General features: G+C 54.9%; 1 protein-coding gene across 1 annotated transcript in view; it reads left to right on the top strand.

The window, feature by feature from the left end:
* The window catches only part of LOC121272254 (zonadhesin-like), a 64,019-nt gene extending 42,226 nt beyond the window's left edge, over positions 1–21,793 (top strand). Inside the window, exons 18-30 of the mRNA XM_041178783.1 lie at positions 303–505; positions 1,500–1,644; positions 5,179–5,420; positions 7,209–7,373; positions 9,290–9,417; positions 10,431–10,699; positions 11,843–12,051; positions 13,407–13,548; positions 16,166–16,413; positions 18,125–18,254; positions 19,217–19,332; positions 19,862–19,977; positions 21,616–21,793. Of these exons, the coding sequence (XP_041034717.1) occupies positions 303–505; positions 1,500–1,644; positions 5,179–5,420; positions 7,209–7,373; positions 9,290–9,417; positions 10,431–10,699; positions 11,843–12,051; positions 13,407–13,548; positions 16,166–16,413; positions 18,125–18,254; positions 19,217–19,332; positions 19,862–19,977; positions 21,616–21,793 (2,291 nt within the window). The remainder of the gene's footprint in view (positions 1–302; positions 506–1,499; positions 1,645–5,178; positions 5,421–7,208; positions 7,374–9,289; positions 9,418–10,430; positions 10,700–11,842; positions 12,052–13,406; positions 13,549–16,165; positions 16,414–18,124; positions 18,255–19,216; positions 19,333–19,861; positions 19,978–21,615) is intronic.
* Positions 21,794–23,371: the final 1,578 nt, after the last annotated feature.

The following is a 23,371-nucleotide window of genomic DNA, read 5'->3' as shown; positions in this document are numbered from 1 at the left end:
TGTGTGAGTGTGTGTGTGAGAGTGTGTGTGAGAGTGTGTGTGAGAGTGTGTGTGTGAGAGTGTGTGTGTGAGTGTGAACGTGTGTGAGTGTGAGTGTGTGTGTGTGAGTGTGTGTGTGAGTGTGTGTGTGTGAGTGTGAGTGTGTGTGTGTGAGTGTGAGTGTGTGTGTGTGAATGTGAGTGTGAGTGTGTGTGAGTGAGTGTGTGTGAACGTGTGTGAGTGTGTAAACTCTATGTATTCCGATGTAAGTCTCTATTCTTTGGGGTTAATTCTCGCTCTCTCTCTCTCTCTCTCTCCGGCAGCTCTGAACTGTCCGTCCGGCAGTCACTATGAGCCGTGCGGCACTGCTTGCCCGGCCTCCTGTACCGACCTCTCGGCTCCCAACGACTGCAGCCAGCCCTGCGTCGAGGGCTGCGTCTGTGACCAAGGCCACGTGCTGAGCGGCGACCAGTGCGTCCCCTTCAGCCAGTGCGGCTGCGTGGACCAGGAGAGGAACTACCGGCCGGTGAGTAGGCCCCCGCGCGCCGAGCCAGAGACAAGGGCCCCGGCTAAACCCATCGAGGTGTGGCATTCAGGCTCACCAGAACGACAGCAAGAGCGCTAAGAGGTAGGAGCAGGAATAGGCCACTCGGCCCATCGAGCCTGCTCCCCCATTCAATATGGTCAAGGCTGACCTTGGGCTGAAACCCCCAACCCCACCCCACCCCGCGCCCTGTTCCCCTCCCGTTTCCTTGACTCCCCCCTCGGAGGGAGGTTTACCTCGGAGGCGCTGGGAACGAGGGGCCCCAGTTATGGTGGGGAACCCCCCCTCCTCCCCCACCGAAGCAGAGAAGGCGATGGGGGGAAATTTAATGGAGGCGTTCAGCAGTCACGAGGGGTCTCTAACGGGATGAATGAGGAGAAAGTGGTTCTGCTGGTGGGAGGTGGTGGGGGAGGGCGGGTCAGTAACCAGAGGAGGGATAGAGCAGGAGCGGGGTGGAATCCTCACTGGACAACTCCTCCAAAGGAGCAGGGCTCGTGTATGATGGGCAGAATGGCCTCTCTCTCTGCACCCATTTGATCCCGCCCCCCTTCCCAGCCTCGATTCCCGCCCCCCCCCTCCGGTCCACATTGGCTGAGCCGGATTGCGGAATGAGAGGCAGCCCCAAGACTCCCCTGGCTCAGGGGGAGGGAAATCTGTCCGGAATTACCCTTCTTCGCCGCCGCCCAGCCTTGAGAACGCTGGCGCGTGTCTGGGGGGGGGGGGGGAAGGCGATGCACTCACAGTCGAGCTGCCTGCCAGTACGATGGAGAGAGCACAAGGGGGAGGGATAATCAGGGCAGGGAACGCGAGAAGGATTCGAAAACAGGACGGGGATTTCTAGTCTCGATGTCGGACAGGGAGCCAGTGAGCACTGAGGCTGCTGGGAGAATGGGATTTAAAGCGGGAGGGGGCAACAGGAAATAGCACAGGAAGAGGGAATAACGAGATAACTGATGTCCCCGTCGCTGTTTGGCAGCTGGGAGAGTCCTGGATCAGCAAAGGGGACTGCACGGAACGCTGTACCTGCGCCACTCCCAACAACATCACCTGTGAACGCTGGGAGTGTGGCCTCCTGGAGAAATGCAGCATCCTGGACGGAGTTCTGGACTGTCACACATCAGGTCAGTGTGGATTTAAAATGACAATGTAATCTAATCCCGTGCTGTATCTGTCCTGGGAGTGTTTGGTGGGGACAGTGTAGAGGGAGCTTTACTCTGTATCTAACCCCATGCTGTACCTGTCCTGGGAGTGTTTGATGGGGACAGTGTAGAGGGAGCTTTACTCTGTGTCTAACCCCGTGCTGTACCTGTCCTGGGTGTGTTTGCTGGGGACAGTGTAGAGGGAGCTTTACTCTGTATCTAACCCCGTGCTGTACCTGTCCTGGGAGTGTTTGATGGGGACAGTGTAGAGGGAGCTTTACTCTGTATCTAACCCCGTGCTGTACCTGCCCTGGGAGTGTTTGATGGGGACAGTGTAGAGGGAGATTTACTCTGTATCTAACCCCGTGCTGTACCTGCCCTGGGAGTGTTTGATGGGGACAGTGTAGAGGGAGATTTACTCTGTATCTAACCCTGTGCTGTATCTGCCCTAGGAGTGTTTGATGGGGACAGTGTGGAGGGAGATTTACTCTGTATCTAACCCTGTGCTGTACCTGCCCTGGGAGTGTTTGATGGGGACAGTGTAGAGGGAGATTTACTCTGTATCTAACCCCGTGCTGTACCTGCCCTGGGAGTGTTTGATGGGGACAGTGTAGAGGGAGCTTTACTCTGTATCTAACCCCGTGTTATACCTGTCCTGGGAGTGTTTGATGGGGACAGTGTAGAGGGAGATTTACTCTGTATCTAACCCTGTGCTGTACCTGCCCTGGGAGTGTTTGATGGGGACAGTGTAGAGGGAAATTTACTCTGTATCTAACCCTGTGCTGTACCTGCCCTAGGAGTGTTTGATGGGGACAGTGTAGAGGGAGATTTATTCTGTATCTAACCCTAACTGGGCCAGGTAAATACTGTGTGTAAACTAGAAGCTAATTGGTTTCCGCCGAAGTGACATCTTTCACCTCAGTTTATTAATACGCGCTCAGGAAGCCTAGTTCTATCACCAGAGCGCTGGTACTGGGGGAGAAATAATGCTGTCACTGCAGCAGTGGAACTGCCTGGTACACAACAGCGGGAAATAAACGGTTGCTAAGTCAGCAGACACCAAAATTAGTCGGGAGAAACCTGGGGACCGGGGGGTAGGATTTTCCATCCCATCGCCAGGCACGCACCCAACCCCAACCGGGTGTAAAATCGCCCGAGATATCGACAAGCGAGCTTCCCCGACTTCATCGCGCTATACCTCGCCTATCGGGCAGGCGCGGAATCAGAAGCGCGCCCGCCGACGATTACGAGGGCAATTAAGCCCATTTAACAGCACAATTGCCTCCGATCTTTCGTGTCCCGTCTCCAACCTTACATTTGGCGGGTGGGCGAGTTGATCGGGGGTGGGGGGGGGGGTGCCTTGACACTGTTCACCAAACCTCGTCCCAAGGTCGGGATGAAACCTCCGCTAGGGAATAAAATAAAAATAAATACCCGGGGGTGCAGCATTTTTATGAGGTTCGCTCCCAGTTGGGTTGATTGTGACGCGAGGACATGTCCTTTAATATTGCAGTTTTTTTTAAACCTTTATTCGAGTATTTTGGGGTCTGCGACCAGACCCCCCAAGGCAGCTCTGAGCCCACAGGGAGCTCCTCTGACAGTACCCGCCCGCCGTTAATTGACCAGCCGGTGTGAATTCACGGTCTGGGGTTCAATACCCGGGCCCACCAATAGCGGGCGCCTGGCCACCTAAATATTCGGGCCGAGAGCGTCAAGATCTCTGGTTTATACAAAGCGTAAGAGTGCCCTATGGTGGTGGAGAATATACATTACAGGAACTATTCATTCAAGTTAATTCCATCATAACCTCCTAATCTGTTAAGGAGATCTGGATATTCCCAATCCTGTCACTTCAGCTGGGGAGTGTGTGTCTGTATTTAAAGGGAGGTCCCTGGGGTGTGTGTGTCAGTATTTACAGGGGGGTCGCTGGAGAGTGTGTGTCAGTATTTACAGGGGTCCCGGGGAGTGTGTGTCAGTATTTACAGGGGGTCCCCAGAGAGTGTGTGTCAGTATTTACAGGGGTCCCTAGGGAGTGTGTGTCTGTATTTACAGGGGTCCCTAGGGAGTGTGTGTCTGTATTTACAGGGGGTCCCCGGGGAGTGTGTGTCAGTATTTACAGGGGGTCCCCGGGGAGTGTGTGTCAGTATTTACAGGAGGTCCCCGGGGAGTGTGTGTCAGTATTTACAGGGGTCCCTAGGGAGTGTGTGTCTGTATTTACAGGGGGGGTCCCCGGGGAGTGTGTGTCAGTATTTACAGGGGGTCCCCGGGGAGTGTGCGTCAGTATTTACAGGGGGGTCCCCGGGGAGTGTGTGTCAGTATTTACAGGGGGGTCCCCGGGGAGTGTGTGTCAGTATTTACAGGGGGGTCCCCAGAGAGTGTGTGTCAGTATTTACAGGGTGTCCCCGGGGAGTGTGTGTCAGTATTTACAGGGGGTCCTCGGGGAGTGTGTGTCAGTATTTACAGGGAGTCCCCGGGGAGTGTGTGTCAGTATTTACAGGGGGTCCCCAGGGAGTGTGTGTCAGTATTTACAGGAGGGTCCCCGTGGAGTGTGTGTTAGCATTTACAGGGGGTCCACGGGAAGTGTGTGTCAGTATTTACAGGGGGTCCTCGGGGAGTGTGTGTCAGTATTTACAGGGGGGTCCCCGAGGAGTGTGTCAGTATTTACAGGGGGTCCCCGGGGAGTGTGTGTCAGTATTTACAAGGGGTGTCCCGGGGAGTGTGTGTCAGTATTTACAGGGGGGGGTCCCCGGGGAGAGTGTGTCAGTATTTACAGGGAGTCCCCGGAGAGTGTGTGTCAGTATTTACAGGGGGGTCCCCAGTGAGTGTGTGTCAGTATTTACAGGGGGGTCCCCGGGGAGTGTGTGTCAGTATTTACAGGGGTCCCCGGGGAGTGTGTGTCAGTAATTACATGGAGTCCCGGGGAGTGCGTGTCAGTATTTACAGGGGGTCCCTGGGGAGTGTGTGTCAGTATTTACAGGGGGGTCCCCGGGGAGTGTGTGTCAGTATTTACAGAGGGGTCCCCGGGGAGTGTGTGTCACTATTTATAGGGGCTCCCGGGGAGCATGTGTCAGTATTTACAGGGGGTCCCCGGGGAGTGTGTGTCACTACTTATTGGGGCTCCCGGGGAGTGTGTGTCAGTATTTACAGGGGGGTCCCTGGTGAGAGTGTCCGTATTTACAGGGGGGTCCCTGGCGAGAGTGTCAGTATTTACGGGGTGGGGGGGGGGGGGGGTCCCGGGGAGAGTGTCATTATTTCCTAAGGGAAGTGTTGGGGGTCCCGGGGAAAGTTTGTCAGTATTTTCTGGGCTGATGTCAATGGGGGGGACCAAAAGTGGAGATGTATAACTCCTGGTACCAATAACCACCTGATTGACACTATGGCCAACAGTGAATAATACCTCCACCCAACCCCACCCCCTTTTACCTTTGGAATGTTTCTCTGCGCTAATGGAGCGATACAGACACTGACATGGTTCCCGCCCGTTGTCTTTGATTGCCTTTGTGCCTCCTCCCTCAGGTTTCACCTCATGTCATGTCGCTGGGGACCCGCACTACTACACCTTCGACCACGCCATGCATACCTTCATGGGCACCTGCACCTACACCCTGGTCACCGTCTGCAACGCCACCATGGTCACCCCGTTCACGGTCAGCGCCAAGAACGAGGAGCGTGGCCTGCCCCACGCCTCCTACCTCAACCAGGTCCACATCGACGTCCAAGGGCTGCGCATCACCATGCAGAAAAGCCGGAGGCTCCTGGTAGGTCTCAGTACTTTGGCATTGTTGCCTTAGGGGACTGGTTGTCTGCTCGCCTTTCCTGGGCAGAGCCTCACTTGACCTCTTGGCTCTTTATGAAGATAGAATTGGCATTTGCCCAACTGCCTATTGCCACCCCACATGCCTTGGCCAGATCCTAGACAATTGGTTGATCCTCCCACCAATCAGGGCTGGAGACCACGCTGCTATAAGTGACTGGGATTGATTTTATGTACATCATTAATTTGATGTTACTATCCTCCACTGACTGCATTTTGCCGGGAAAATAATCCTGCTTTTACCGGGAGGGGTTGCTGTCGCTCGTGAGTAAATTGAAAGCCCCAAGAAGGCGGTGCGGGGGGGTTGCGATATTCATTCTTCACTGATACTCAGATCTCAGGATGTGAGGACTTTACAACCAAATGTAGGAAACCTGCCAGCGAATGGGCACACAGTAAGATCCCACAAAAATCGATGAACTGATCATCCTTCGTTCTCGATTTTTGCTGAGGGTTAAGTATTGGCCCAGGGCATTGAGGAAAATCTCCCTTGGTCTCCTTCGAATAGGGACTCTTAGGCCCACCTGAGAGGCTTAGGCAGGGGCTGAGTGTAACGCCTCACTGGAAAGAGAGCGCCTCCAACAATGCAGCACTCAGTCGGTACAGGCACTGGAAACGTCAGCCTGTGCTCAGGTTTCTGGAGCGGGACTTGAACCCACAATCTTCGGACCCCGAGGCACAGCTGGTACCTTGCTGCTGACTGATCTCGACTGGAGCTGGGGTGGGGAGTAGGAGCTGAGGGGGCCTTGACCTCTTCGGCCTTGAGTTGAGGAAGGGTCTCTGCTCCTGATCACCAGTCCAGCAAGTGCCGCCGCTTGCCAGTGTAAACATGGTCAAGGTTGGGCGTGGCCGTGATGCCTCCCACAGTCTGATTGCCCATAGCCGCTCATGCACCTGGAAAACTACAGCTCCTGGGTAGGCGGACCCAGGGCACCGTTAAATCCCAAATGCAACCGGTGCCTAAATTCCCAGCAGTCATTGCACTGGGAACCGTAAAGCGGGCAGCTGAACTTTGACCTGTGGCAGTGGGAGACCCCCCTGTCCTAGGGGCTCTTGAGGACCTGCCACCATATCTCACCATCTCCAACAACTCCACAAGGAAATAAATGGAAGGGGTTAAAAAGACACAGAGAGAGAGAGAGAGAGAGAGAGAGAGAGACAGAGATAGAGAGAGACAGAGACAGCAAGGGGGAGAGAGAGACAAAGACAGGCAGAGAGAGAGAGACAGAGACAGAGAGACAGAGAGAGAGACAGACAGAGACACAGAGCCAAGAGAGAGACAGAGACAGCAAGAAAGAGAGAGAGACAGAGACAGCAAGAGAGAGAGACAGAGAGAGACAGACAGAGAGAGAGACAGAGACAGCAAGAGAGAGAGAGACAGAAATAAAGAGGGAGAGAGACAGAGACAGAGAGAGAGCGAGAGACACAAAAGCAGAGAAAGAGAGAGACACAGAAGCAGAGAGAGAGAGACAGAAGCAGAGAGAGAGACAGAAGCAAAGAGAGAGAGACAGAAACAGAGAGAGAGAGAGACAAGAGAGAGACAAGAGAGAGACAGAGAGACAGAGAGAGAGAGACAGAGACAAAGAGAGAGACAGAGAGAGAGAGAACCTCTGGAGGTCAGTCAAGCACTGCTCCAGCAGTGAGCTAGCACAGCCACAATGGGCTGAATGGTTTCCTTCTGCATTGGCACACGGCTGTGAACACGGGTGTCCTTGTCATTCTTGCCTTGCAGCTGGACAGGAAGAGGATCAGGGTTCCCTTTGAGGACAACATGAAGGGGGTCAACATCTACTCCAGCGGCATCTACAACGTCCTGGAGACCAAGTTCGGGCTGATGGTCAGGTTCGATGGCAACCAGCACCTGGAGATTAAACTGCCGAACACATACTTTGGAAAGGTAAGGGAAGTGCCCGCGGCTTCACCGACACGGCTACAACAAGGCGTGGTGCTACCAAACCCGAGAGTGCGCTGACTGTGCATCCTTAACAACGAAACACTCCCCTAACAAGTACCTCCTTCAGCGATTTAGTCAAACCCGCGGACTGGAGATCCTTGTTGATCGACAGCGACTAGGATTAGAGAGGCTGATTCCATTTGCGAGGAGAGTCCAAACATAGGAATCATCCAATATAAGACGGTCACTAATAAATCCAATCGGGAATTCAGGAGGAACTTTCTTACCCAGACAGCGGGGAGAATGTGAGACTCGCTCCCACAGGGAGTGGTCGAGGTGAATAGTGTCGATACGTTTAAGGGGGAAGCTGGATAAACACACGAGGGAGACAGGAATAGAGGGATATGGGGATAGGGTGAGATGAGGGGGTGGGAGGAGGTTCGTGTGGAGCAGAAATACCGGCACGGAGCAGATAGGCCGAATGGCTTGTTACTGTGCTGTAAATTCAATGTTTTTAAAATTCTTTCATGGGATGTGGGCATCGCTGGCTAGACCATTATTGCCATCCCTAATTGCCCCTTGAGAAGGTGGAGGTGAGCTGCCTTCTTGAGCCACTGCAGTCCCTGTGGTGTAGGTACACCCACTGTGCTGTTAGGGAGGGAGTTCCAGGATTTGGACCCAGCGACAGTGAAAGAACGGCCAATTTATTTCCAAGTCGGGATGGTGAGGTTCTTGGAGGGGAACCTCCAGGTGGTGATGTTCCCCATGTGTCTGCTGCCCCTGTCCTTCTAGATGGTAGTGATCGTGGGTTTGGAAGGTGCTGCCTAAGGAGCCTTGGTGAGTCGCTGCAGTGCATCTTGTAGATGGTACACACACTGCTGCTACTGTGCGTCGGTGGTGGAGGGAGTGAATGTTTGTGGATGGGGTGCCGATCAAGCGGGGCTGCTTTGTCCCGGACGGTGTCGAGCTCCTTGAGTGCTGTGCATTGGCCATTCTTTAAAAATATATTCATTCCCTGGATGCGGGTGTCTCTGGCGAGGGCTGGTTCTCACTCCCTTTGCCCAGGTGGCGTGAGTCAGTGGAAGTGGTGGTGGTGGTGGTGGTGGGGCATCCTACTGGATCTGCTTCAGCTGGTGTGGTACGGTAGTGTGGTTTGCCAGACTTGGCAGAGTAGATGCTGAGACAGGGAAGAAGCCAAGGGGATGTTTGCCCCTGGCTGAAGAGTCTAGAACTGGGGTTGGGGGGGGGATGCGGTCACAGTCTGAGGTTAAGCAATCGGCCATTTTGGACGGAGATGAGGGAAAATGTCTTCACTCAGAGGGTTGTGAATCTTTGGAATTCTCTACCCCAGAGAGCTGCGGGGGCTCCGTCATCGGGTATATTCAAGCCTCGGGTAAGTATTTGAGAGATTTGATCGAGGCGTACAAGGTTACGACCGATTTTAGATACGTTGGTCAAATAAATGCTTCCCCCGTTAGCTGATGGCGCAAGGAGGTGGAGACATGGAGATGAGGGGAGATGGGGCTTTGGGCAGGAGATGTAAGGGGTCAAGAGGAAGGACTATTTTACGCGGCGAGTGGTAACGGGTCGGAAGCGGGGGCGATGAATGATTTTGAAAGGACGCTTGAGGGGAAATAAACTTGCAGGGCCACAGGGAAGATGGGACTCGCTGGGATCGCTCTACAGAGGGCCGACACGGTTTCGATGGGCCAAGCGGCCTTCTTGTGTGCCACAGGTTTCTGGGGTTCCGGGGGGATCAAGGGGATGAGGCGGAAAAGCGGGGGTTGGGATTGAAGATCGCACTGGAGGCGGAGGGCGGTGGGGGAGGTAGACCCGAAAGACTGGAGCGAGGTGGGGTGGTCTTACGTCAGAGAGCTGTTGGCATTATTCATGCCGACGCACCTCTGTATCTGTTCCAGGTGTGCGGCATGTGCGGTAACTTTAACAACAACGGCGCTGACGAACGCCTGATGCCTGATGGACGCCTGGCAAGAAACGTCACCCAGTTCGGAAACAGCTGGCAAGTCGTAGACGACAAGGACCCCCGGTAAGAGGAAGGGGAACAAGAGGACGTGTGTTTCTATCCCCCTTCTGTACTGGACCTCATGATGTCCCCAAAGTACCTTACAGTCAATGGGCTGCTCCTTTTTCTTGTTTTTTGGAGCGTAGGAAACGTGGCAGCTAATGTGTGCACAGCAAGATCCCATAAGCGAGCAACGTGACCATGATCTGTTTTAGCGATGTTGGGTTTATTATTTATTTTTTTTTATTCTCTCAAGGGAGGTGGGGTATCGCTGGCAAGGCCAACATTTGTTGCCCATCCCTAATTGCCCCACACCCCCCCACTCCCCCCCCAACTGAGTGGGGGGTCGCTCGGCCATTTCAGAGGGGGGGGGCCAGTTAACGAGTCAACCACGTCGCGGTGGGTCTGGGAGTCACGTGTAGGCCAGACTGGGTAAGGAGGGCGGATTTCCTTCCCTAAAGGGGGCATTAGTGAAGCAGATGGGGTTTTTAACGTCAGTCGATGATAGTTTCGTGGGTCACCGTGACTGAGACCGGCTTCATGTTCCACATTTCATTAATAGAGTTTAAATTCCACCGGCTGCCATGCGGGGATTTGAACCCGTGACCCCGGAGCGTTCGCCTGGGCCTCTGGATTAGTAGCCCAGTGACATTACAGCTACGTCACCATCTCCCGCTATATTGGCCCCAGGATACCGGGGAGAATCTCCCCCCCGCCCACTCCCTTGCTCTCCCAATAGCGGCCGTGGGATCTTTCTCTGTCCACCCGGGAGGGGGGATGGGGTGGGGGGGTGGGGTAAAGCACCCCGGCCGAAAGGCGGCATCTCGGGCAGTGCGGCACTCCCCTCAGCACTGGCACTGGACGATGGGCGGGGAAAGTCTCCGGAGGGCGGGACTCACAACCTGCAGACCGAGAGGCAAGTCCCCAAGAGCCGGGGCCCACAGCTGAGCGGTCCTGAGCGCAGCGGGGAGGTCAGGGTATTGCTGAGCAGCGTGTGATGGACAAGGGCCCTTGTTTCACCCCCCCACCCTCCTCAGCTGCCAGTCCGATGACCGGGAGGACCTGCGCCCGATGTGTACAGCCGATGAAGAGGCGGTGCGGAGAGCCCAGTGCCAGGAGCTGTTGTCGGCCAAGTACCAGCGATGCCGCGGCGTGATCGAGCCAGCGCCGTTCATCGAGAGCTGCGTCTACGACCTCTGCATGTACGCCGGCATGCACTCCACACTCTGCGACAACATCCAGTCCTACGTCGAGGCCTGCAAGAGCGAGGGCGTGGACCTCAGGTGGAGGAACAGCACCTTCTGTCGTAAGTGGCCTAACCCTCAGTGCAACCCCTCTCGCTTTTATTTCCCCCGCAACCCTCTCCTGCGGGAGGGGGCCACTTGCCACGTGAACAGTCGGCGGGCTATTTAACCAAGTTGGGGGGAGGCATCGCAAGGGGGTGGGGGTGGGGGTGGGGGGCCACAGTTTCAAAATTAGGGGCCTCCCATTTAAGAGGGAGATGAGGCAAATTTTTTTTCTCTGCGTGGAATTCTCTTCCCCGGAGGACCAGCGGAGAGTCTGGGTCATTGACTACGTTCAAGGCCGAGTTAAGACAGGCTTTTTGGTTGGCGAGGGAGTCAAAGGTTATGGGGGAAACAGGCAGGGAAGTGGAGAGTTGAGGCCACGATCGGATCAGGCGTTGGTCGTTTCGAAAGGCAGAGCAGGCCTGAGGGGCCGAATGGCCTACCCCTGCCCCTAACTCGTATGCGTGAACGTACGTATGTAGGTTGTCTTAATATAACCCTCTTAGCCCCAGTAACCGTTCAGCACTGCACCCCCTCCAGGAGCGACATATCCTTCCTGAGGTGCAGGGCCCAGAGCGGAGCACAGTTACTTTCAGACCTTTATTCAACAGTGGCAGAACTTGCAACCCTTCGGCTTCCCATCTCTTTGAGCTAAAGGCTAAGATTCCATTAGCCTGTTTGATTGCTTTTTAGTGACAGTTGACCACTGGGGTTTAAAACGATCTACCCGGGCTCCCGAACCCTTTCCCTAACCCTTTACTGTTGCCAACGGCGAGAAAATTCGACTGGTCTGTGGGAGACGATTGAGCAGCGATGCCCCCCTTATCTGATCAGCTCAGATTTCCTTGAGCGCTCGTGACCACCGGTGAATCCCTCGCCAACCGACGCTAAACGACTCATAAGCTCCGCGGTAACCCATCGGGCGGGGGGGCACTTTAAGACTCAAGCTCCGGTGGTTGGAGGGGGGGGAGGGGGAGGCAAGCCCTGTTTGTGCACAGCAAGATCCCGCACTGTGGCCACTGACCTGTTAACCCATCTTGGCAGCGTTGATTAAGGTGTTTCTCTTTCTGCGGTTATTGTGTTGAGCGGTGGTTTAGCGTGTTGTTGATGTTTTGCCTTTGCTTCCCCCCCCCCACCCCCACCCCAACCACCCCCCACCACAGCTCTGCCCTGCCAAAAGGACAGCCACTACACAGAATGCGCCTCAGCCTGCCCGGCAACCTGCTTGGACATCTACGCGCCCTCGACCTGCGAGAGCAGCCGGCCCTGTGTGGAAGGCTGCGAGTGCAACAGCGGCTTCGTGCTGAGTGACGACCGGTGCGTTCAGTTGGCAGACTGCGGCTGTGTCGACTACAAGGGTGACTACCACAAGGTAAGGCCTCACCCTTCTCCCCCCCCACCCCGCCCCCCCAACTCCCTTCCCCCCAGAGGAGCCGGCGTGGTGGAACACGCAGCCAGGGTCAGGGGGTGCGGGGTCAAACCGGACAAGCGTTGTTCAGCCGGGCCTTGAGTTTCAGGCCTTGTCCCTGTAGGACAGGGTCGCTTCGAGGGAAGGAAGAGGTGCGTTCGTACTTGGGGGGTTGGGGGGGTGGGGGGGGGGGGTGGCGTGACTTCCGACGGAGCGGCGGCTGGAGGCTGACAATAGGTACAGAAAGTAGAAGTGGTAGGGCAATTGCCCCAAAGGAATTTTGCTCTTCCCAGGCATGTTGCCGTGCAAACCTTACCTCCGAACTTTGGGGAGGATGGGGGTGGGGAGGAGTGGAGGCTCCCCGGCATCTTTCAGGTGTCCCCAGTTACACTGCCCTGGAGGCCGGACAGTACAGCCTAGTGCCTTCCACCAGCTCAGGCCAGCGCCTTGGTATCGCTGGAACGGGACTTGAACCCACAACCTTCTAACTTGGAGATCACCAGGCTCCTCACTGAGCCTGGGCTGCCCATGGCAACTACCATCGATGGTTGTCAAAGCCCCATCTGCTTCACTAATGCCCCCTTTAGGGGAGGGAAATCTGCCCGTCCTTACCCGGTCTGGCCCACACGTGACTCCAGACCCACACAGCTAATGTGGGTGACTCTTAACTGCCCCCCTCTGAAATGGCTGAGCGAGCCCACTCAGTTTGAGGGGCAATTGGGGATGGGGGCAACAAACGCTGGCCTTGCCAGCGGCGCCCATGAACCAATTAAAAAAAAAACCCTCACAGCCAATGAATTAATTTATAGGCCTATAGTCTCTGTGGTAACGTAGGAAACACAGCAGCCAACCAACACAGCCAATAAACTGCAAAGCAGTTAATCTCCAGGTAATCTGCTCCGAACATTGACCCCCCCCCCCCACCATTTTAACGTGGGCAAGACCAGTAACCCTATTTCCCAGTTTTTAACCGTGTTTTCACTCTGGAGGGGGTGGGGGGGTGGTGTCATGCGGTGGGAGTATCAGTCAGGAAATTTGCACTGGGGTCTCGAGAGCGGGAATTGAACCCAGGACCTTCCGGCTTGGAGCTGAGCGTGCTAGCCGCTGAGACACAGCTGACACACGCACACGGTCTCACCAGTCCTCGAAACAGCCCCAGAGATGTGCTCGGAGCCAAAAGGTGTGCTTCCAAAAACGCTGTCTCTGCGGCGATGGAAGGGTGGGGGTGGGGGTGGGGTGGGGCCGCGTTTGCTCTCAGGTTAGGCGGGGGTGGGCGTGGGCGTAGCGTGACCTGATTTTACCTGCTTTCTGTTTTACAGTCCGGGGACAGCTGGCTGAATGAGCACTGCGACACAAAGTGTACCTGCACTAAAGGGAACCTGCGCTGCAGGAAGCACGAGTGTAATGAGAATTCAGTCTGCACGCTGAGGAAAAATGGAAATTACAGGTGCAAGCCTGTCGGTAAGTCACCCTCGGACCCACCCCCCCCCCCCCCCCCAATCCCAAATCCTTTCACGTTCCCGCTCGGCTCCTCTCTGGCACATGGTGAATGTCTGGCCTCGACAATGGGTCCGCACAGCGCACCCACTGGATTGAGATGAATGCTCGGCTGAATGCCACTTCCAGAAATTGGGGACACAAATGAGGAAGCAGATTTCCGATCCGCTCACCCAGCACCCCACCACCACCTCCCCCCCCCGCCCCCACTATGTGCATTAAGTGAGGTGGGTTAGAATGTGAAATGCACCACAACAACTCACCAAGGCTCCTTCAGCAGCACCTTCCAAACCCACGACCGCTACCATCTAGAAGCACAAGGGCACACAGGAACCCCCTCACCTGCAAGTTCCCCTCCACCATCCTGACTTGGAAATATATCGGCCGCTCCTTCACTGTCGCTGGGTCAAAATCCTGGAACTCCCTCCCTAACAGCGCGGTGGGTGTACCTACACCACATGGACTGCAGCGGCTCAAGAAGGCAGTTCACCTCCACCTTCTCAAGGGTAATTAGGGATGGGCACCAAATGCTGGGCCCAGCCAGCAAAGCCCACATCCCATGAAAGAATAGAAAAAAACTTGCTACCACAAGGAATGGTTGAGATGAGTAGCATGGATGCAAATTAAAGAGTATAATTCTAAAAGGAAGGCAGGAGCAAAGGTACCTGTGCCTACGTCATACAAGGCGGTGGGACAGGTTGAGAGAGTGATTCATAAAGCATACAGTGTCCCGGGGCTTTATTAATAGGGGCTCAGAGTACAAAAGCTGGGGGGTTATGCTAAACTTGTATAAAACACTGGTTTGGCTTCAACTGGAGTATTGCTCTAGTTCTAGTCACAACACTTTAGGAAGACATGATGGCATTGGAGAGAGTGCAGAAAAGATTCAAGAGAATAGTCCCAAGGATGAGGGGCTGCAGTGATGTGGAAAGATTGGAAAGGCTGAGACTGTTCTCCTTGGAAAAGAGAAGGCTGAGAGGAGATTTGATCGAGGTGTTCAAAATCATGAGCGGGTCTGGACAGAGCGGACAGGGAGAAACTGTTCCCGTTGGTGGAAGGATCGAGAACCAGAGGGCACAGATTTAGGGTAATTGGCAAAAGAAGCAATGGAGACACGAGGAGAAACTTTTTCACGCAGCGAGCGGTTAGGATCTGGAATGTGCTGCCTGAGAGTGTGGGGGAGGCAGAGTCAATCGAGGCTTTCGAGAGGGAGTTGGATCATTATCCTAAAAGGAAGAATGTGCAGGTTTACGGGAAGAAGGCGCGGGGATTGTGAGGGGAATTACCCACTCGGAGAGCCAGCACAGACACGATGGGCCAAATGTCCGCCTTCGGTGCTGTAACAACTCTGGGTGCATTTAAGGGGAAGCTGGATAAACACTGACAACTGGATGTAAACAGGAATGAGCTCCCAGGGCGCTTTGTCCGCTGTTTAGTTTGGAGTTTCTGGGAGGGCAGTGGGAGAATTCTAAGTGTAACTCCATTTCCATCTTCCCCTATATCCACTCCCCCCATAACCACACCGTTCCACAACCACTGTCATTACCCGAGTACTATACATGCAGAAAACTTCTTCACACTATGAACCTGGCACTGCCAGTTAAAACCAAGTTGGTGCCATAGTTGGGCGGGTATTCAAGTATTGCACTATCACCCGAATGCACAAAATCTACCCCAGTTATTTACAGAAGAGACCCTGAAATGATGCCTTTTCATTGAGCATTGAATAGATTAACCCTCCACCACTATCTCACCTGCATACATGCACACACATGTGCACACAGACGTGCATACACATGCACGTACACATGCGTGCACATGCACACACGCACACATGCATACACACAGATGCGCATACACACACACATGCATACGTGTGTACACATGCATGCACATATGCGTGCACATGCATTCACACACACATGCATCCACACACATGCATCCACACACATACACGGTACGCACACCCACCCACAAGTGTGTACAAAAGTACACATGCGCACACACACACGCGTGCAAACACACACACACACACGTGTGCATGCGCACATACACGCGCACATAAATACTCACGCACACACACACACACACACACACACACACACACACACACAAGATCACACAGGACAGAAGGAGGCCATTCAGCACATCGTGTCATTGCCAGCTCTTTGAAAAGAGCTATCCAATTAGTCTTGCTCTCCTAACTCTTTTCCCTATAGCCCTGCAAATATTTCCCCTTCAAGTATTTATCCAATTACTGCTTTTGAAAGTTCCTATTGAATCTGCTTCCACCGCCCTTTCAGGCAGAACATTCCAGATCACAACAACTCTCTGCGTAAAAATGTCTTCGCATCTTCCCCACTGGTTCTTTTGCTGATTCTCTTCAATCTGTGCCCCTCTGGTTACCGACCCTCCTGCCCCAGGAGACAGCTCCTCTTTTTTTAACTCTGTCAAAACCGCTCACGATTTTGAACGCCTCGATGAGGACCCCATTTGACCTCTTGTCCCTCGACAATCTCATTTTCACAAAGTCCAAAACGATGGTGGTAAAGGGGTTTCCGTTCTGTTCGCCTCCTTCCAGCGTTCGAGACTTGCCTGATCTCGGGGGACCCTCACTATCTGACCTTTGACGGCTTGGCCCACCACTTCCAGGGCAAGGGCAGGTATACGCTGGCCACCACCTACAAACCCTCCGAGACCCTGCAGCCGTTCAACCTCGAAGGCAAGAACCAAGTGGAAAAAGGCAACAAAAAGATCTCCTACTTGTCCGCCGTCTACATCGATGTTTACGGGCACTCCATCGAATTCCACAAGGAGAGGCGCTTCCTGGTGAGGGATTCACTATATCGTTTCCAATGGCGTCACATTATGTTACGTCGTTGGGGGGGGGGGGTGGTGGCCGTTGGCATGGCGGTAATGTCACAGGAAAAAGGAGCAAGAGTAGGCCATTCAGCCCATCGAGGCTGCTCCCCTGGTCGGACAGATTGTGACTGATGACCTACCTCGACCCCATTTTTTCTCCCATGTCCCTTGATGTCATTAGATTCCAGAAATCTTATCAGTTCCTCCTCTTAAACATGCTCAGTGACTGAGCTTTCCACAGCCCTCTGGGGTAGAGTATTCCAAAAGATTCACCGGCCTCCAAAGTGAAGAAATTCCTTCTCTCAAATGGCCCTACCCCTCACCCTGAGGCCCAGGCTAATGCTCTGGGGGACACGGGTTCAAATCCCACCTGGGGGGAATTTGAATTCGGTTCATAAAATGTGGAATTATAAAGCTGGCCTCAGTCACAGTGACCACGGCAACTATCATCGATGGTTGTTAAAAACCCCATCTGGTTCGCTAATGCCCCCCTTTTTAGGGGAGGAAAGCTGCCATCCTTACCCCGACAATCGGGGGGGGCAAGTTAGGGCCAAAGGAGCAGGGGGAAGCCGTTCGGCCCCTCGAAACTGCTTCGCCGCTCAATTCGAACGAGGGCTGATTTGTATCTTAACTCAACCTGCCTTGGTTCCTAAGTCCCTTAATACCCCTCCCTAACAAAAAGGGCTTCTTTGGAGGCAGGGGGGTGGTGGTGTGCGTGTGAGGTGGGGGGGAAATGGGTGGTGGGGGGGTGGGGGGGAACGGAGGCAGGTGCACCATGGAGAGAGGTGGGATCAATCAATCAGACAGGGACAGGGTGGATGTTCATTTCCAATGTTCTGTCCTCACTCACTAGTAGACTCGATGGGCCGAAGGGCCTTTGTCTGTGTTGTAGACCTCTGTGGCTCTATTCCAAAGACAATTGCCAATGAATGGGCTTTCCACAGCCCCTCTGGGGCAGGGAATTCCAAAGATTCGCCAGCCTCCGAGTGAAGGAATTGTTCCTCATCCCAGTCTTAAAGGGCCCTACCTACCCCTTACCCTGAGGCCGAGGCTAATGCTCTGGGGACACGGGTTCAAATCTTCGGCAATCAAGGGGCAAGTTAGGGTCAAAGTGGGGGGGGGGAGGCAGGAGGAGGCCATTCAGCCCCTCGAAAGAGACTGACGTTCCAACCATGGAGACTGAGGATCCAACGCTGAAGGATTCGGAAGGGTTAAATAGCAGAGACATTGGGGGAGAGTTTTTTTCCCCCCTTGTCGGGTGGGCTCTCCGGGGGGGAGGTCGGGGGGTCGGGGGGGGAGGTGTTTTCCACCCGCGATTTTACCCCGGCCGGCCAGCCAGCTAAGGTCCGCCCAGCTCGAAACGCGCGCTGCAGCCCTCAGCGTGGGGGTGGGGGAGGGGAGGAAGGAAGGGGGGGGTGGGGGAGGGGAGGAAGGAAGGGGGGAGGGGAGGAAGGAAGGGGAGGGGAGGGGGGAAGGAAGGGGGTGGGGTGGGGGGGGACGTGTCTGATTAAAGTTTAATAATTTTGTTCCTATTTGGCTGTGGGGAGCCTCATCCCAGCCGACGGTTCGGAATAAAACTTGCTCTTCTCCACACGCCCCCCCCCCCCCCCCCTCCATCTCCCCCCCACCCCCCCCCCCCCCCCCCCCCCCCCCCCCCCCCCCCCCCCTCTGGACGCAGCTGGATGGCGAAAGGGTGAGGCCACCTTACAAGTCACACGACGGCTTCCGTGTCTACCAGAAATCCAGCAGCCTGTACCTGGAGACGGATTTCGGCCTCTCGGTCACCTTCGATGGGAGAGAAAACGCAGGTAAAGGTGGTGGGGTGGGGTGGGGGGGTGTGGTGGTGGGGGGAGCTTGAGTGGGGGGGGGTTGCGGGGAGCTTTGCGGATGGGGGACGATGTTAGAATTGCAGGCCCCTTTAAGAGCGAGCAAGTTTCAGAGTGAGCGGGGAGAGGGTGACGCTCAGTGAAGCCTGGGCTTAAGGGCTGGGGTTTTCTTTCCCCAGTGGAAGGGGGTTGACTTCCGGGCAGTGAAAGGATCCAGGAGGGCAGAGTGGACACTGGTATTTGCGCTGAGCTCCTGTAGCTTAGCAACGAAACAGTGGGTGCTGCCGGATTCGGCCCGTGGATATCCACCCGTTAAAACCCACACAGCGTGGTTTAATTGGCCCTCTGCCTCGTGTAAGGGGCTTGCTAAGTGTGGCGGGTCGGCGACACCAGACGAGCCCCTGAAGTCGTGAGTCCAAACCCCACTGTGGCCAGAGGCGCAACTGCATTCAGTTAGCCTGGGATATTGGCAGCCAGGACAATGTGACGGTGGGAATTCCTTTAACATTCCAGATGACCCCAGCGGACATGGGATGCCAGTCCCTACACTAAATGGGCGACTCTTAATGACCTCTTGACAAGGCCCCAGCACAACTGAATAAGGCTTTCTCAGGATGGGTAGATGGGAGGGAGAGAGAGGAATTTGGGAATTCTGTAAATACCGGTAATAAACATTGCCTGGGTTGCTGACTAGATCTCAAGGCTTAAGCTGCACTATTTGAATGCAGCACTTAGAGGTGGGGGGGGAAAACGGCTGTCCAGTGTCGGTGATACAGCGCCGTGGGTGTACCTACACCACACGGGACTGCAGCGGCTCAAGGAGGCAGCTCACCGCCACCTTCTCGAGGGGCAGTTAGGGATGGGCAACGAACGCTGGGCCCGGCCAGTGCCAGATCCCATGAATGAACATTCCACGTCACCCAAAGCACTTTGTCTTCTCCCAGATATTATCATCCCCAGCCTGTATAAGAGGAACGTCCTAGGCCTGTGCGGGAATTATGACGGAAGGTTCAGGAATGACTTCACCTTGCCGGATGGCACGCAGGCTTCCAGCCTGAAGGTGTTTGGGAACAGCTGGAAAGTGGATGACAGAGAGGACAATGATGATGATGATGGCGATGATGATGATGATGATGACGATGACGATGACGATGACGATGACGATGACGATGACGATGATGATGACGATGACCATGATGATGACGATGACCATGACGACGATAATCACGACTGGAGGAGGAATAAGCCGCAGCAGTCCGACATGAGGAGATACAAGTGAGCCAGAGCAAACCGAGCAATAGTCCCGTCTCCACGCGGTTGGGTAGGAGCTTGACTGGGCTGGAAAGAAAGACTTGCATTTACCTAGCGCCTAACACAACCTCAGGACGTCCCCAAAGGGCATTGCAGCCAATGAAGTCACTTTGGAACGTAGAGTATGTAGCAGCCAATTAGCGCACAGCAAGATCCCGTGGACACCAATGACCAGACCATATTTTTTTTTTAAGTTATAAGCTTGGGGTAGGCGGGGGGGCGGGGGTTAAATATTGGCCCAGGACACCGGTGATAACTCCCCAGCTCTCCCCAAATAGCGCAGTCACCCGGCTCAATTGCGGTGCCTCAAGTCTCGGTTCCGCTCAGCCGAAGCCAAGACCGAGAATCGGGCGCAGGCCCGTCTTTCTCTACTGTCAGCCGCTCGGCGCAGCGGGTCTGAGTCACCCCAGAAGGCCTGAGTGCACACCATCTAGCTGGGCGCTCCCGGGGCGGTGCCGTTTTGTCAGGGGTGCTGTCTTTCCTGTCTGTCCTCTGAGGGGGTGGGGGGGGAGGTGGGGAGGCGAGTTCTCCCCGGCGTGTGTGGAGCCAACATTTATTCCTCAACCGACATTGCGAACAGGGATAACTCTGTTCCTGTCTGTGGGGACCAGCCGTGTACAAAATGGCTGCCCCGCTCGCCACAGGGACTGCGCCTCGAGGAAACCACATCATGGCCTGAAAAACGCCTCGGCTACATCCTGAGCTTGTGGAAGGCGCCACCCGGTAACTCGCGTAAACCACTTGGTTGACCGTTTGGTTGATAGTTACTGTTGGCAACCTTACTGCAAGTAGACACACACTGGATGCCACATTCTTCGGTCTGCTATGGCAACCCCGGTCATTTTAACCCTCCCCACCGCTCCCCCCAACAACTGTAACTACAGGTGGACTATTGTCAAAGTACTAAATCCATCTTGATGTGCTGTCATAGGGAAAGAGTGGGAGGAGGAGACGGGGGTGGGGGGGTGGTGACATAGTGGTATTGTCACTGGACCAATAATGCAGAGACCCAGGGTAATGCCCTGGGGGACCCAGGTTCCAATCCCACCAGGGCAGATGGTGAAACCTGGAATTAAAAGTCTAATGCTGACCATTGTCAATTGTTGTAAAAACCCCACCTGGTTCACTGATGCCCCCCCCTTCGAGAGGGAAATCTGCCCTCCTTACCCGGTCTGGCCTACACGTGACTCCAGACCCACAGCAAATGCGGTTGACTCTGAAATGGCCGAGCGAGCCGCTCCCTACTCAGGGGGCATTTAGGGATGGGCAATAAATGCTGGCCCGGCCAGCGACCCCCACATCCCACGAACGAATTGAAAGCAAAACTGTTTAGCGCTTTGGAAGGGCCAGGATGGGCATGATGGGTTGAAGGGCCCTCTTTCTGTGCAGTGTGACTCTACAGTATCAGTCACGCTCTAGCCTGCCATAGGCAGGCCTCTCTACAGAATGTGAAGCTCCTAGCTCAACGTAGTCTGTCGTTTCTCACGCTCGGTTGCTAAGTTGCTCACTTTCTCGCTCTCTCTCTCTCTCTCTCTCTCTTCCTCTCGGTTGCTAAGTTGCTCACTTTCTCGCTCTCTCTCTCTCTCTCTCTTCCTCTTGGTTGCTAAGTTGCTCACTTTCTCTCCCTCTCTCTCTTCCTCTCGGTTGCTAAGTTGCTCACTTTCTCTCTCTCTCTCTCTCTCTCTTCCTCTCGGTTGCTAAGTTGCTCACTTGCTCTCTCTCTCTCTCCCTCTCCCTCTCGGTTGCTAAGTTGCTCACTTTCTCTCTCTCTCTCTCACTCCCTCTCGGTTGCTAAGTTGCTCACTTTCTCTCTCTCTCTCTCTCTCTCTCTCCCTCTCGGTTGCTAAGTTGTTCATTTTCTCTCTCTCTCTCTCTCCCTCCCTCTCGGTTGCTAAATTACTCACTTTCTCTCTCTCTCTCTCTCTCTCCCTCCCTCTCGGTTGCTAAATTACTCACTTTCTCTCTCTCTCCCTCTGTCTCTCCCTCTCGGTTGTTAAGTTGTTCACTTTCTCCCCCTCTCTCTGTGTAACAGGCGTCAAGACTTTGGTGTGGACAACGGCGCTGAGCCCGAGACAGGACATTTTGTTGACTGCAGTGCTGACCAGCTGACTGTAGTCAACAGCACGACTTACTGCGCAGCCATTGTGGACCCCCAGGGGCCATTCAGAGACTGCCACAAGAACATCAAGCCAGAAACATTTTACCAGTAAGGATAATCCAACAGCATTGGCTCCAGGTTCTTTTATATGTGTGTTGGGAAGTGCGCAGGCTTCAGACTTCCAACAAACCTAAAGGATTCCTATTCTTCAAACATTCCGGCCAAGCTCTCCTCTTAACAACTGACACCCTGGCCCTGGTGACCCTGATGGCAAAGAGCAGCTATGTACTGGAGGGTCCAGAAAATAGCATAGGCACCATTGCCTCTGCTGCTCTCATCTTGCAGGAAGGATATACTCGCGTTGGAGGCGGTACAGACAAGGGTCGCCAGATTGGTCCATGGGATGAGGGGGTTGTCCTACGATGAGAGGCTGAGTGAATTGGGTTTATGTTCTCTGGAGTTTAGTAGAATGAGAGGCGATCTCATTGAAACCTACACAATTCTGAAGGGGTTTTGATAGGGTGGACGTTGAGAGATTGTTTCCGCTGGTCGGTGATCCTAAAGCTCGGAGGCACAGTCTCAGGATAGGGGGCCGATTATTTAAGACTGAGATGAGGAGATGTAGAGGGAGCTCCGTACTGTCAGGGGGGAGTGTAGAGGGAGCTCCGTACTGTCAGGGGGAGTGTAGAGGGATCTCCGTACTGTCAGGGGGGAGTGTAGAGGGAGCTCCGTACTGTCAGGGGGAGTGTAGAGGGAGCTCCGTACTGTCAGGGGGGGAGTGTAGAGGGAGCTCCGTACTGTCAGGGGGAGTGTAGAGGGAGCTCCGTACTGTCAGGGGGGAGTGTAGAGGGAGCTCCGTACTGTCAGGGGGGGGAGTGTAGAGTGAGCTCCGTACTGTCAGGGGGAGTGTAGAGGGAGCTCCGTACTGTCAGGGGGAGCTCCGTACTGTCAGGGGGAGTGTAGAGGGAGCTCCGTACTGTCAGGGGGAGTGTAGAGGGAGCTCCGTACTGTCAGGGGGGGTGTAGAGGGAGCTCCGTACTGTCAGGGGGGAGTGTAGAGTGAGCTCCGTACTGTCAGGGGGGGAGTGTAGAGGGAGCTCCGTACTGTCAGGGGGGGAGTGTAGAGGGAGCTCCGTACTGTCAGGGGGGAGTGTAGAGGGAGCTCCGTACTGTCAGGGGGGGAGTGTAGAGGGAGCTCCGTACTGTCAGGGGGAGTGTAGAGGGAGCTCCGTACTGTCAGGGGGGAGTGTAGAGGGAGCTCCGTACTGTCAGGGGGGGGAGTGTAGAGTGAGCTCCGTACTGTCAGGGGGAGTGTAGAGGGAGCTCCGTACTGTCAGGGGGAGCTCCGTACTGTCAGGGGGGAGTGTAGAGGGAGCTCCGTACTGTCAGGGGGAGTGTAGAGGGAGCTCCGTACTGTCAGGGGGGGAGTGTAGAGTGAGCTCCGTACTGTCAGGGGGGAGTGTAGAGGGAGCTCCGTACTGTCAGGGGGGAGTGTAGAGGGAGCTCCGTACTGTCAGGGGGAGTGTAGAGGGAGCTCCGTACTGTCAGGGGGAGTGTAGAGGGAGCTCCGTACTGTCAGGGGGGAGTGTAGAGGGAGCTCCGTACTGTCAGGGGGAGTGTAGAGGGAGCTCCGTACTGTCAGGGGGAGTGTAGAGGGAGCTCCGTACTGTCAGGGGGGAGTGTAGAGGGAG

The sequence above is a fragment of the Carcharodon carcharias genome, chromosome 33, assembly GCF_017639515.1.
Source record: "Carcharodon carcharias isolate sCarCar2 chromosome 33, sCarCar2.pri, whole genome shotgun sequence".
NCBI classification, from domain to species: Eukaryota; Metazoa; Chordata; class Chondrichthyes; order Lamniformes; family Lamnidae; genus Carcharodon; species Carcharodon carcharias.
The sequence above is the reverse complement of the archived record's forward strand: the minus strand, read 5'-3'. Positions and strand labels throughout refer to the sequence as shown.